The sequence below is a fragment of the Bison bison genome, unplaced genomic scaffold, assembly GCF_000754665.1.
Source record: "Bison bison bison isolate TAMUID 2011002044 unplaced genomic scaffold, Bison_UMD1.0 scf7180017863946, whole genome shotgun sequence".
Taxonomy (NCBI): Eukaryota; Metazoa; Chordata; class Mammalia; order Artiodactyla; family Bovidae; genus Bison; species Bison bison.
Window position 1 is genome coordinate 602,001 of NW_011494518.1, and position 12,308 is coordinate 614,308.

Consider the following 12,308-nt stretch of genomic DNA (forward strand, 5'->3'; position numbering starts at 1 on the left):
ATCCCAGGGACGGGGGAGCCTGGTGAGCTGCCGTCTATGGGGTCGCACAGAGTCGGACACGACTGAAGCGACTTAGCAGCAGCAGCAGCAATAGGGGTCTGTCAGGCAGATTTCCTCCCTAGTGCTGACCAGATAATTGATTGGTTTAAGTTTTCACTCCTGGGGGAGGTTAAAACTATAAATTAGGTATTAAATCTTGGTTTGATGTGGGTTTAGCACAAATACTGCACTTTGGGTCTGTGTTTCTTTTTTCACATTACATCTGCAAACTATAATGTATTTATTAAGTCTTACAGATTTCATAAAGCTTTGCTCTCATTTTTCCTACTTAACATGAAGGTTTTGGTACAGTGGGTATTGTAGCATGGATATCTCATAATTTAGAAGAAAAAATGTAACTGAGAATAATTGTATTAACTTCTTTGATATCTGCCATTCCCTTAATATTTGGGTAAAAGTATATTCTAAGCAGGCTATCCAGTATCATGAACAGTAAGTAATCAGAGTATTGTTTTCTCATTGCTGCCATCCTAAAAACCCAGATGAATTGAGCACCCATAATTTTCAGCAAGAATCTCCAATCTGTGTTGTTTTTCAAACAAATCATTCAATCATACCAACTTTAGGTAAAACATCTTTGACACAAGATCATAATTCAAGTTTGCCATACACTTGTAATATAGCTTACTCTACTGGCCACAGAATAAAAATAAAATATGATTTCCAGCATAAGTGACTTGTTTACCCATCTGTACTGAGCAAGCAATGAGTTGTAGAACATGCAAGGCTTTGCTGGGGTTACTCATCTCCTGCTTAGTGTGAGAATGATTTATTCATGCATAGGCTTTGTGATATGGTCACCATGTTTACAGTGTCTTGGTTATGATTTCAACAGTACCAAGAGCTCTGTCTATGATATGTAGGCTCAAGGTCCCCAGAGCTTAAACAGAGAATTCCCAGTCACTGATAGTCTTGATTTCCTGGAGGTCTTATGATAGAAACTTGGTACAATGCAGTGGTCCAACTGCCAGCTTTGGTAGTACTCCTCTTGCGGTTGAGTCTTATCTCTGCTATATACTAGCTGTGTGACTGGGCAAACAACCCAGTCCTCTTGGATTGGAAATAATAGTGCCCCTCACATAGAAAGCACTTAAAACACTGTCTGGATGGAATAAATATTGAATAATGGTGCTAGTTTTACTAATAGTAAATTCTTCCTTTAGAGTGGTTTTTCTCTAAAATTGGTTAGGATCCTTTCTGATATTAATTATTTCTAAAAGTAATATTTAGAAAGTATGAGTGGGGAAGGGTTGTGTGTATGGGAGGGAAAGCATGCAGGTCTTTAAAAGGAGATGTTACATAGCATCATTCACAGATTGCTCTCCTGGCGACGTTCTAAAGCCAAACTTCTATAAGCTCTTTGATATTTAAAAATGTAGCATCTTTTCTGCTCATAGCATTAGAAAAAATAAAATGTAATTCTTTTTTTTAAATTTTATTTTATTTTTAAACTTTACAATATTGGATTGCTTTTGCCAAATATCGAAATGAATCCGCCACAGGTATACATGTGTTCCCCATCCTGAACCCTCCTCCCTCCTCTCTCCCCATACCCTCCCTCTGGGTCGTCCCAGTGCACCAGCCCCAAGCATCCAGTATCGTGCATCAAACCTGGACTGGCAACTTGTTTCATACATGATATTATACATGTTTCAATGCCATTCTCCCAAATCTTCCCACCCTCTCCCTCTCCCACAGAGTCCATAAGACTCTTAATATTAAATGTTTCACTTGAGAACAAAGAAAAAAGGCCAAACTTTTCTGCTTTTGATGACTCCACAGGGATCTTCGGAACCTAGTGATTGAAATGGTGTTGTCTACAGACATGTCGGGTCACTTCCAGCAAATTAAAAATATAAGAAATAGTTTGCAGCAACCTGAAGGGTAGGTTATAATTTTGTTTTCATATTAAAGATCTGTGGGCTTGGACTTGGAAAAGACTGTGGTTGGTTATTTTGTGCTGATGATGTGAGCATGCCCTTGTTTTGACAGGCTTGACAAAGCCAAAACCATGTCCCTGATTCTCCATGCAGCAGACATCAGTCACCCAGCCAAATCCTGGAAGCTGCACCATCGATGGACCATGGCCCTAATGGAGGAGTTTTTCCTACAGGTGCCTCTTTCACATTGTCTGGGCAAATGCTTTTGGCAATAGCGGCTGTGCATATTAACATACATCTTATCTGTACAGAAGCCAGACCTTGTGATGTGACATTACCAACTGGCCACACCACATTCTTGGGACTTCAGGCAGAATTTATTAATCTCTCAGATAAACGTATTAAATAACCCTATGTAGTATTATACATGTTTTAAAGAGGGTCAAGTCTTGGATCTTAGATGCCAAGCTAAGAGAGAAGGAAATGAACAGATTAGAGTTGTTATCAAAAGGTAAAATGCTAGGGTTAGGGTTTTCAAAGACAGAAAATAGCTTTCATCATAAAAAGGGAAAGGGAGGATGTGTAACACTTCTGCATACATCTTTTTGTTTGGAATTTATTTACACATGCATAGCTTCAAGGATGGCTGAGAAATATAGTTTTTAGCTGGATGAACATGTACCTAACTGCAAGAAGCTATTGTTATGTGCAAAAGCAAGCCTGGATATTGTCAACAAAAAATTAATCAATAGCCAATATAAGAAAGAAGTGGAAAATTTTATTTGAGTCAAACTGAGAATTATAATCTAGGAAAGTCTCTCAGAGAGTTCTGAGAACTGTTCTGAAGAGGTAAAGGGGGAGGACAGTATATATGTGATTTTGGCAAGAGGGGTGCGTGTAATCAGGTACATGTCTCCACAGAAAGTTGCTGCTAGTCACTAGGAACAGACATCTTGGTTATGCTTTTCTAAGTATGGAAAGATACAAGAATCCAGGTTCATAAGAAATTTCTACTGAAAATATTTAACTGTCTAAGGGCCAGTTCTATCCGTTTCCCTAGAACAAAGTGCCTCATTCTCCTCTTCACTCTGAATTCCTTTTAGTGTGTGTTATAAATCAGCAACCACAGTGGCTAATGACTTCTTGTAGAACTGGATGGTGGGCAGTATTCTTTATTTTACAATCTCTTCCCTTTGTTGTTGTTGTTGCTGCTGCTGCTGCTAAGTCGCTTCAGTCATGTCCGACTCTGTGCGACCCCATAGGTGGCAGCCCACCAGGCTCCCCGGTCCCTGGGATTCTCCAGGCAAGAACACTGGAGTGGGTTGCCATTTCCTTCTCCAATGCATGAAAGTGAAAAGTGAAAGTGAAGTCGCTCAGTTGTGTCCGACCCTCAGCGACCCCATGGACTACAGCCTTCCAGGCTCCTCCATCCACGGGATTTTCCAGGCAAGAGTACTGGAGTGGTGTGCCATTGCCTTCTCCACCCTTCCCTTTAGGTCCTAATTTTGACTAAGATTTAGGAGACATTTCATGACCAGTTTGTCCCATGGTGCTAGGAATGCTCATTCCCATGTCAGGCAAGTGTTTCATTGATAACCCACTCAATATACTATTCCTGGACTGTACTCATTAACAGTGGCCAAAAACTTCTGGAACACTTGTCATACTATTCTGTTATAGTTCAGGAAAGGATTTCATCTTGTTGCTTCTTCCAATACCTAGAGTTACACTTTTATAATCGTTGATCCTATAGAACTGAGTATTTGATCAGTTGTTACAAGCTGCCTAATCATTAATTTTATTTGAGTCTCAGCCACACATTTGGTAACACAAGCAACAATAATCATGAAAAATCAGCAGAATACAAATGATAGACCTAGTAACATTAATAAGTTTATGTGAGTACTTAAGAACTTCCGTTAGGTATGGTCCATATCTCCCCAGGTCACCTGACCAGTCTGTTGTGCACCAATCACTGTCTTTAAGGGAAATGATGTATTGGCATTGTACATAAAGTTCATCAAAGACGGCTGCACATACAAAGCAAGCAGTGGGTCATCTTGACTCCTTGTGACGTTGAAAAAGTTATGTTATTTTCTGAGGAGGGACATGGCTGGTGCCAGAAGGAGAAAAATTCATCTTTATGATTAAGCAGGTATTTCTGCCCCTGGCGAGGTTTGGTTAATGCCTAATGCATGTGTACAATGGACACTTGAGGGGAGGGAAAAGGCCCAAATGGGCAGCAAGAAATTATGTTTAAATTTTCCTTGTATTGCCTTGAAATGTGAATTTTCACTTCATCAACATGGAGAATGACCAGCGTTCTCTACAACATGCATACGTGTTCTTTCCTCTATGGCGTCCCTCTTCTGTCTCTACTCCCACTTGGGGTTCTAGAGTATAATGCGTCAGGTAACTCAGGAACTTTCTACACTTACAATTATAATTTTATTATAAAGAATACAACTCAGAACAGCCAAATAAAGATGCATAAAGGGCAAGGTTTGGAAGGGCCCCAGACATGGGACTTCCATGCTCTCTCCCCATAGAGACAGGGTATGCCACCTTCCTGGTACAGTGTGATCACCAGCCAACATGTGCTGCTCAGCTTTGGGGTCAGGAGTTTTTATGGGGGGCTCATTTCATAGACATGATTGATTAAATCATTGGCCAATATAAGGGAAGTCAATCTCCAGCCCTCCTTTCATACCAGGAGAGCAGGCTGCCCCAGTATTCCAGGCCTCTAATCCTGTGGTTATTCTCTCTGGTGACCAGCTCCATCCTGAAGCAATCTATGGGGTCTCGACCATGACTCAGACAATTGTTTTATTTTTATTTATTTATTTGACTGGGCCAAGTCTTCGTTGCAGCATGTGGGATCTCCCTTGTGTCACGTGGAATCTTTTGTAGTGGTGCGTGGACTCCAGTTGTGATGCATGTAGAAGGGCCCATTTTTCAGAAGGAATGAAGGAGAGTAATTAGATGAGCTAACTCCCTTAAGTAAGTTGTTTCAAGAAGGCCAAACTAGTGCATCTTCCTCTCCTTTCACAATTAAATTTCCCTAGAGAATTAGTGATCCCTCAAATTCTACCCTCAGTCTTAGAGTGCCCTTCATGCCTGTGGTCAGGAGCTTGCTATGTGCTTGCTGCAGATGTTGCTTCTGAGATTAAAAGCACTTTGGTGAAAGAGGTTTCTCAAGATACCTGTACTTCACCCTTTTTTAATCTTCTTCATTACTTTAAAACTATAGAAATTATTTTGGCTTCAGAGAAAATGCAGAAGTGAAACAAGAAAAATGTGCCATCAAATCACTGGGTTTGACATCTTGTTGACAGCTGTCAGAGCATTTCACTCTGTTAAGGAAGAGTTAAAATAATTAGACATAACTCACTTATTTTATTGTGCTTTGCAGATACTACTTTTTTTGTTTGGTTTTACAAATTGAAAGTTTGTGGCAATCCTGCATACAGCAGGTCATCGTGACATTTTTCTGACAGCGTTTGTTTACCTCATGTCTCTATGTCAGGTTTTGGTAATTCTCACAGTCTTTCATGTTTTTAATTTTTTATTGTTATATATATTTGTTGAGGTTTCTCTGGTGGCTCAGTGGTTAAAAAAAACTCACCTGCCAATGCCGGAGATAGAGTCTCAGTCCCTGGGTTGGAAAGATCCCCTGGAGAAGGAAATGGCAACCCACTCCAAGATTCTTGCCTGGGAAATCTCATGGACAGAAGGAGCCTGGCAGGCTACAGTCCATGGGGTTGCAAAAGAGTCAGACATGACTCAGCAACTAAACAATAACTCAGTGGCTAAATATAACAATGTATTTGTTATATATATTTTCACTATTACTATATGTGTTATTATTATATGTATTTGTTATATGTATTATATGATCAGTGACCTTTGATGTTACTATTGTAATCATTTCGGGGTGCCACAAACCACTTCTCTGTAAGAAGGTGATATTAATTGATAAATGTTGTTTGTGTTCTGACCACTCACTGACTAGCTGGCCATTCCCCTGTCTCTCTCCTTCTCCTTGGGCTTCCCTATTCCCTGAGACAGGACAATATTGGAATTAGACAAATTAACAATCTTTTAATGGCCTCAAAGTGTTCACAGGAAAGGAAGAGTTGCATATCTCTCACTTTAAATCAAAAGCTAGAAATGATTAAGCTTAATAGAATATATGTGTTAGTCACTCAGTCGTGTCTGACTCTTTGCGACCCCCACGGACTATAGCCTGCCAGGCTCCCTTGTCCATGGAATTCTCCAGGCAAGAATACTAGAGATTCCCTTCTCCAGGGGATCTTCCCAACCCAGGGATTGAACCCAGGTCTCCCATACTACAGGAAGATTCTTTACCATCTGAGCCATCTGGGAAGCCCAGCTTAATAGAAAAGGCACATCAGAAGCTGAGATGAGCTGAAAGCTGGGCCTCTTTTGCAGATTAGCTAAGTTGTGGATGCAAATAAAAAGTTCTTGAAGAAAATTAAAAGTGCTACTGCAGTGAACACATGAATGATGAGAAAGCAAAATAGTACTGATATGGAGATGATGTATTATTGATATGGAGAAAGTTTTAGTGGTCTAATTAGATCAAAAAAGCCACAACATTCCCTCAAGCCAAAGCCTAATCCAGAGTAAGGCTCTAACTCTCTTCAAATCTATGAAGCCTGAGAGGGGAGGAAGCTACAGAAGAAACACTCGAAGCTAGCAGAGGCTGGTTCCTGAGGTTAAAGGAAAGAAGCCATCTCTATAACATAAAAGTGTAAAGTGAAGCAGTAAGTGCTTCAAGATACCCAGAAAATCTAAGTAAGACAATTAGGAAGGTTGCTTCATTAAACAACAGATTTTCAATGTAAGGAAACAGCTTTCTATGGGAAGAAGATGACATCTAGGACTTTCATAGCTAAAGAGGAAGTACATGACTGGCTTCAAAGGCTGACTCACTTGTTAGGGGCTAATGCAATCGGTGACTTAAAGTTGAAGCCATGGCTCACTTACTGTTCTGAAAATCCATAGGGCCCTTAGTGTTAGTCGCTCAGTTGTATCCGTCTCTTTGCAACCCCATGGACTGTAACCTGCCAGGCTCCTCCATCCATGAGATTTTCCAGGCAAGAATACTGGAGTGGGTAGTCATTTCCTTTTCCAGGGGATCTTCCCAACCTAGGTATCAAACCTGGGTCTCCCACATTGCAGGCAGACTCTTTACCATCTGAGCCACCAGGGAAGCCCTTAAGAATTATGCTAAGTTTGTCCTACCTGTACTCTATAAATGGAACAATAAAGCCTGAATGACAGCACATCTATTGACAATATGCTTTACTGAATATTTTAAGGCCATTGCTGAGACCCATTGCTCAGGAAAAGATTCCTTTTAAATTATTACTGTTTGTTGGCAATGCACCGGTTATCTGAGAGTTTTGATGGAGATGTAAAAGATAATGTTGCTTTCATGCCTGTTAACACAACATCCATTCTGCAGCCATGGATCAAGGAATAATTTTCACTTTCAAGTCTTACTATGTAAGAATTATATTTCATAAAACTATATCTGCCATAGATAGTGATTCCTCTGATGGATCTGAGCAAAACACTTGAAAACCTTCTGGAAATAATTCACTATTCCAGATGTCATTAAGAACATTTGTTATTCATATAAAAAGTCAAGATATTGATATTAAGAGGAGCTTAATAAAAGTTGATTCTAACCCTCAGGGATGATTTGGAGGAGTTCAAGACTTCAGTAGAGGAAGTAACTGTAGATGTGGAAATAAAAGGAAAGTTAGAATTAGATGTGAAGCCTGAAAATGTGACTGAATTGCTGCAATATCATAATAAGACTTTAATTCATGAGTTGCTTCTGAAGGATGAGCAAAAAAAGTGATTTCTTGATATGGAAACTATTCATGGCGAAGATGCTGTGAAAATTGTTGAAATGACAACAGAGGATTTAGAATATTATGTTAAGTTTATAATAGTTGATAAAGCAGTGGCAGAGTTTGAGAGGGTTGACTTCAATTTTGAAAGAATTCTGCTGTGGGTAAAATGCTGTCAAACACCACCACATGTTACAGAGATACGACTCATGAAAGGAAGAGTCAATTGATGTGCCACATTCATTGTGTTCTTATTTTAAGAAATGGCACAGCCACCCCCAACCTTTAGCAACTACCACCCTGATCAGTAAGCAGCCATCAATACTCAAAACCCTCCACTAGCAAAAAGATTACCATTCACCGAAGACTCAGATGATAGCTAAAATTTCTATCAATAAAGTATTTTTAAATTAAGCTATGTATATTGCTTTTTTAGGCATAATGTAAGTACACAATTATTAGACTACATTAGACTACAGTATGATATAAACATAACTTTTATATACACTAGGAAACAAAAAAAACTCGTAGCTCACTTTATTACAATGCTTGCTTTGCGCTAGGAAACATAAAAACTCATATAGCTAACTTTATTACAGTGCTTGCTTTATTTTGGTGGTCTGAAACCCAACCTAGAATATCTCCAAGGTACATGTATTAGTTCTTTGTTATGCCTGTCAAAGGAGAAATTCCAACAACCCCCAAGGGAATTGCTATCAGGCCTGAGCACATCGGGCTACTTGAGTTTCCAAGTTGATGGAACCACTTTCTCAACCTCTACCTAGAGGCTCATCTCCAAGAAAAGATGCATTGATTCAGGGGCATAACTAAGTTGTTGGCTAAATAATTGAGTTTAGTAGTCTCTGTTCTGCTCTATTCAGTCGCTAAATCAAGTCCAACTCTTTGCAACCCCAGGGACTACAGCATGCCAGGCTTCCCTGTCCTCACGAACTCCTAGAGTTTGATCAAATTCACATCCATTGAGTCTGTGATGCTATCTAACCATCTCATCCTCTGCTGCCCTCTTCTCCTCCAGCCCTTCATCCTTCCCAGCATTAGGGTCTTTTCCAATGAGTCAGCTCTTCACATCGGGTAGCCAAAATTTGGAGTTTCAGCATTAGTCCTTCCAATGAATATTTGGGACTGATTTCCTTTGGAAAGATTGGTTTGGTCTCCTTGCTGTCCAAGGGACTCTCAGGAGTGTTCTCCAGCACCATAACACAAAAGCATCAGTTCTTTGGTGCTCAGCCTTCTTTATGGTCCAATTCTACATCAGTACATGTCTACTAGAAAAACCATAACTTTGACTATATAGACCTTTGCCTGTAAAGTGATCTCTCTGTTTTTTTAAGATGCTGTCTAGGTTTGTGATAACTTTCTTTCCAAGGAGGAAGCATCTTTTAATTTCATGGCTCCAATCACTGCAATAATTTTGGAGCCCAAGAAAATAAAATCTGTCGCTATTTCCACTTTTCCCCCTTCTATTTGCCATGAAGTGATGGGACCAGATGCTATAATCTTAGTTTTTTGAATGTTGAGTTTTAAGCCAGCTTTTTCACTCTCCTCTTTCACCCTTATCAGGAGGTTCTTTAATTCCTCTTCATTTTCTGCCGTTAGGGTGGTATAATATGAATATCTGAGGTCATTGATATTTATCCCAGAAATCTTGATTCCAGCTTGTGATTCATTCAGCTTGGCATTTTGCATGATATGCTCTGCACACCTAGGGCTTCCCAGGTAGCACAGGGGTAAAGAATCTGCCTGCCAATGCAAGAGATGCTGGTTCAGTCCCTGAGTCAGAAAGATCCCCTGGGGGAGGGCATGGAAACCCACTCCAGTACTCCTGCTGGAAAATTCCATGGACAGAGGAATCTGGCAGGCTACAGTCCATAGCGTCACAAAAAGTCAGACATGACTGATCACTTACATATACACTCTGCATGTAAGTTAAATATACAAGGTGACAACATACAGCCTTGTTGTACTCCTTTCCCAATTTTGAGCCTCTCCGTTGTTCCATGTCGAGTTCTAACTGTTGCTTCTTGGTCTACATACAGGTTTCTTAGGAAGCAAGTAAGGTGGACTCATATTCCCACCACTTTAAGAATATTTCACAGTTGTGATCCACACAGTCAAAGACTTTAGTGTAGCAAATGAAGCAGAAGTAGATTTTTTTCTGGAATTCGCCTGCCTTCACCATGATCCGACGAATGTCGGCAATTTGACCTCAGTTCTTCTGCCTTTTCTAAACCCAGCTTGTACATCTGGAAGTCCTCAGTTCATGTACTGCAAAAGCCTAGCTTGAATGATTTTGCGCGTAACCTTGCTAGCATGTGAAACGAATGCGACTGTGCAGTAGTTTGAACATCCTTCAGCATTGCCCTTCTTTGGGACTGGAATGAAAACTGACTTTTTCCAGCCTTTTGGCCATTGCTGATATTTCCAAATTTGCTGATATATTGAGTGCAACACTTTAACAGCATTATCTTTTAGGATTTTAATGGCCTAGGGACCTAAAATTTTGCATCAGTCACTTGTCTGATTCAAGGCATCAGAATATACATGTATTCAGGAAGTTTTTTTATTTTTAAAAGTATTTTTTGGCCTCCTATGGTTAGCATCCTCAAATGAAAGCACAACCTCCAGAAATACATAAATCAGTTGACTTACACAGTGTCTATTGCTTTTGACCCTGGATTCACTTTAATGAAAAGTTAATGTTCCCTATTCAGGGACAGAATAAGAAAATTGTTAAGTTTGTCAAACTCATCTTCAGGGATCCTGACTCTCTCTTTACGTATCTTTCTCTTTCCCTTAGGAGTCTCCCTTGTCTTCTAGGGTTCCTGGTTCCCTCAGAGTCTGGCTGCAGGGCCCCCTACCAATCTTGTGCTTATGGCCTTTATTCACCCTAAAGAATAAATAACACTTTGAAATATTTATAAATAAATAATTAACTCACCTTAGCATTCAATGTGCTTAGCAGTGGAAGTTTAATATTCTGAATCAATTGTGCAGTACAAGAAGCAAGTATAATATAAAATCTCCTACTTCATCTGTAGGAAGATCAACCCTGCATACGTTTGTCAAATGCCTAAGTCCCGTATGAAAATTTTAGCATCCAGCATTTTATGAAATTTAGTTCATGGAAAATAAATCATCACAATGCTTTTTTAAGGCCCAAATGATCATTTTCAGGTCAAGGAATTTAAATGGTATAAATCTACATCTTTTAAAATATCACCAACACTTTAACTAATAAAAGCAATTAATCATCTTTGTATATGTCAATTAGGAATTTACAGTATAACATTTCCCATGAAGCGTATAAGTAGCTTTATTTCTATTTTAATAATAGTAATGTTGTTTTGGAGAAGGAAATGGCAACCCACTCCGGTGTTCTTGCCTGGAGAATCCCAGGGACGGGGAAGCCTGGTGGGCTGCTGTCTGTGGGGTTGCACAGAGTCAGACACGACTGAAGTGACTTAGCAGTAGCAATGTCGTTTTATTTAACAAGCTATTAATGATATTATTCTTTTACTTTATTCTCAACATGTTAAAATAAAATTCATAAGAGTCTTTCAATCAAGCCCTCATACAGATTGTCTTATTGCTATTTGTAGTCCCAAAGTCTCCCTTTCATTCAGGTTTGAAGCATAAGCCTCATCTTTAACTTATCCCAAGCCACCCCATGCTGCCTACAAATTAATGTTTCAGAAACAGAATTCCTGTTACGTTAATTCCATCTAGGAAATAGAAAGGGAAAGCCAATGCCCCAGTCCATTAGAAGTAAATTAAGTGCTAATCCTTTCTCTTGCAGTTTAACATCATCCAAGATATGCATCAGTTCAGTTCAGTTCAGTCGCCCAGTCATGTCCGACTCTTTGCGACCCCATGAACCACAGCAGCCAGGCCTCCCTGTCCATCACCAACTCCCGGAGTTCACCCAAACTCATGTCCACCGAGTCGGTGATGCCATCCAACCATCTCATCCTCTGTCGTCCCTTTCACCTCCTGCCCTCAATCTTTCCCAACATCAGGGTCTTTTCCAATGAGTCAGCTCTTTGCATCAGGTGGCCAAAATATTGGAGTTTCAAGCTTCAGCATCAGTCCTTCCAATGAACACCCAGGACTGATCTCCTTTAGGATGGACTGATTGGATCTCCTTGCAGTCCATGGGACTCTCAAGAGTCTTCTCCAACACCACAGTTCAAAACCATCAATTCTTCAGCTCTCAGCTTTCTTTATAGTCCAACTCTTGCATCCATACATGATCACTGGAAAAACCATAGCCTTGACTAGACAGACCTTTGTTGGCAAAGTAATGTCTCTGCTTTTTAATATGCTGTCTAGGTTGGTCATAACTTTCCTTCCAAGGAGTAACCGTATTTTAATTTCATGGCTGCAATCTCCATCTGCAATGATTTTGGAGCCAAGAAAAATAAAGTCTGACACTGTTTCCACCGTTTCCCCATCTATTTGCCAT

At 39.9% G+C, this 12,308-nt stretch overlaps 1 protein-coding gene across 2 annotated transcripts in view; it reads left to right on the forward strand.

The window, feature by feature from the left end:
• The window catches only part of PDE1A (phosphodiesterase 1A, calmodulin-dependent), a 397,000-nt gene that overhangs the window by 330,787 nt on the left and 53,905 nt on the right, over positions 1-12,308 (forward strand). For both annotated transcript variants that reach the window (XM_010833841.1, XM_010833842.1), the window contains 2 exons: positions 1,843-1,944; positions 2,053-2,173. In XM_010833841.1, the coding sequence (XP_010832143.1) occupies positions 1,843-1,944; positions 2,053-2,173 (223 nt within the window). The remainder of the gene's footprint in view (positions 1-1,842; positions 1,945-2,052; positions 2,174-12,308) is intronic.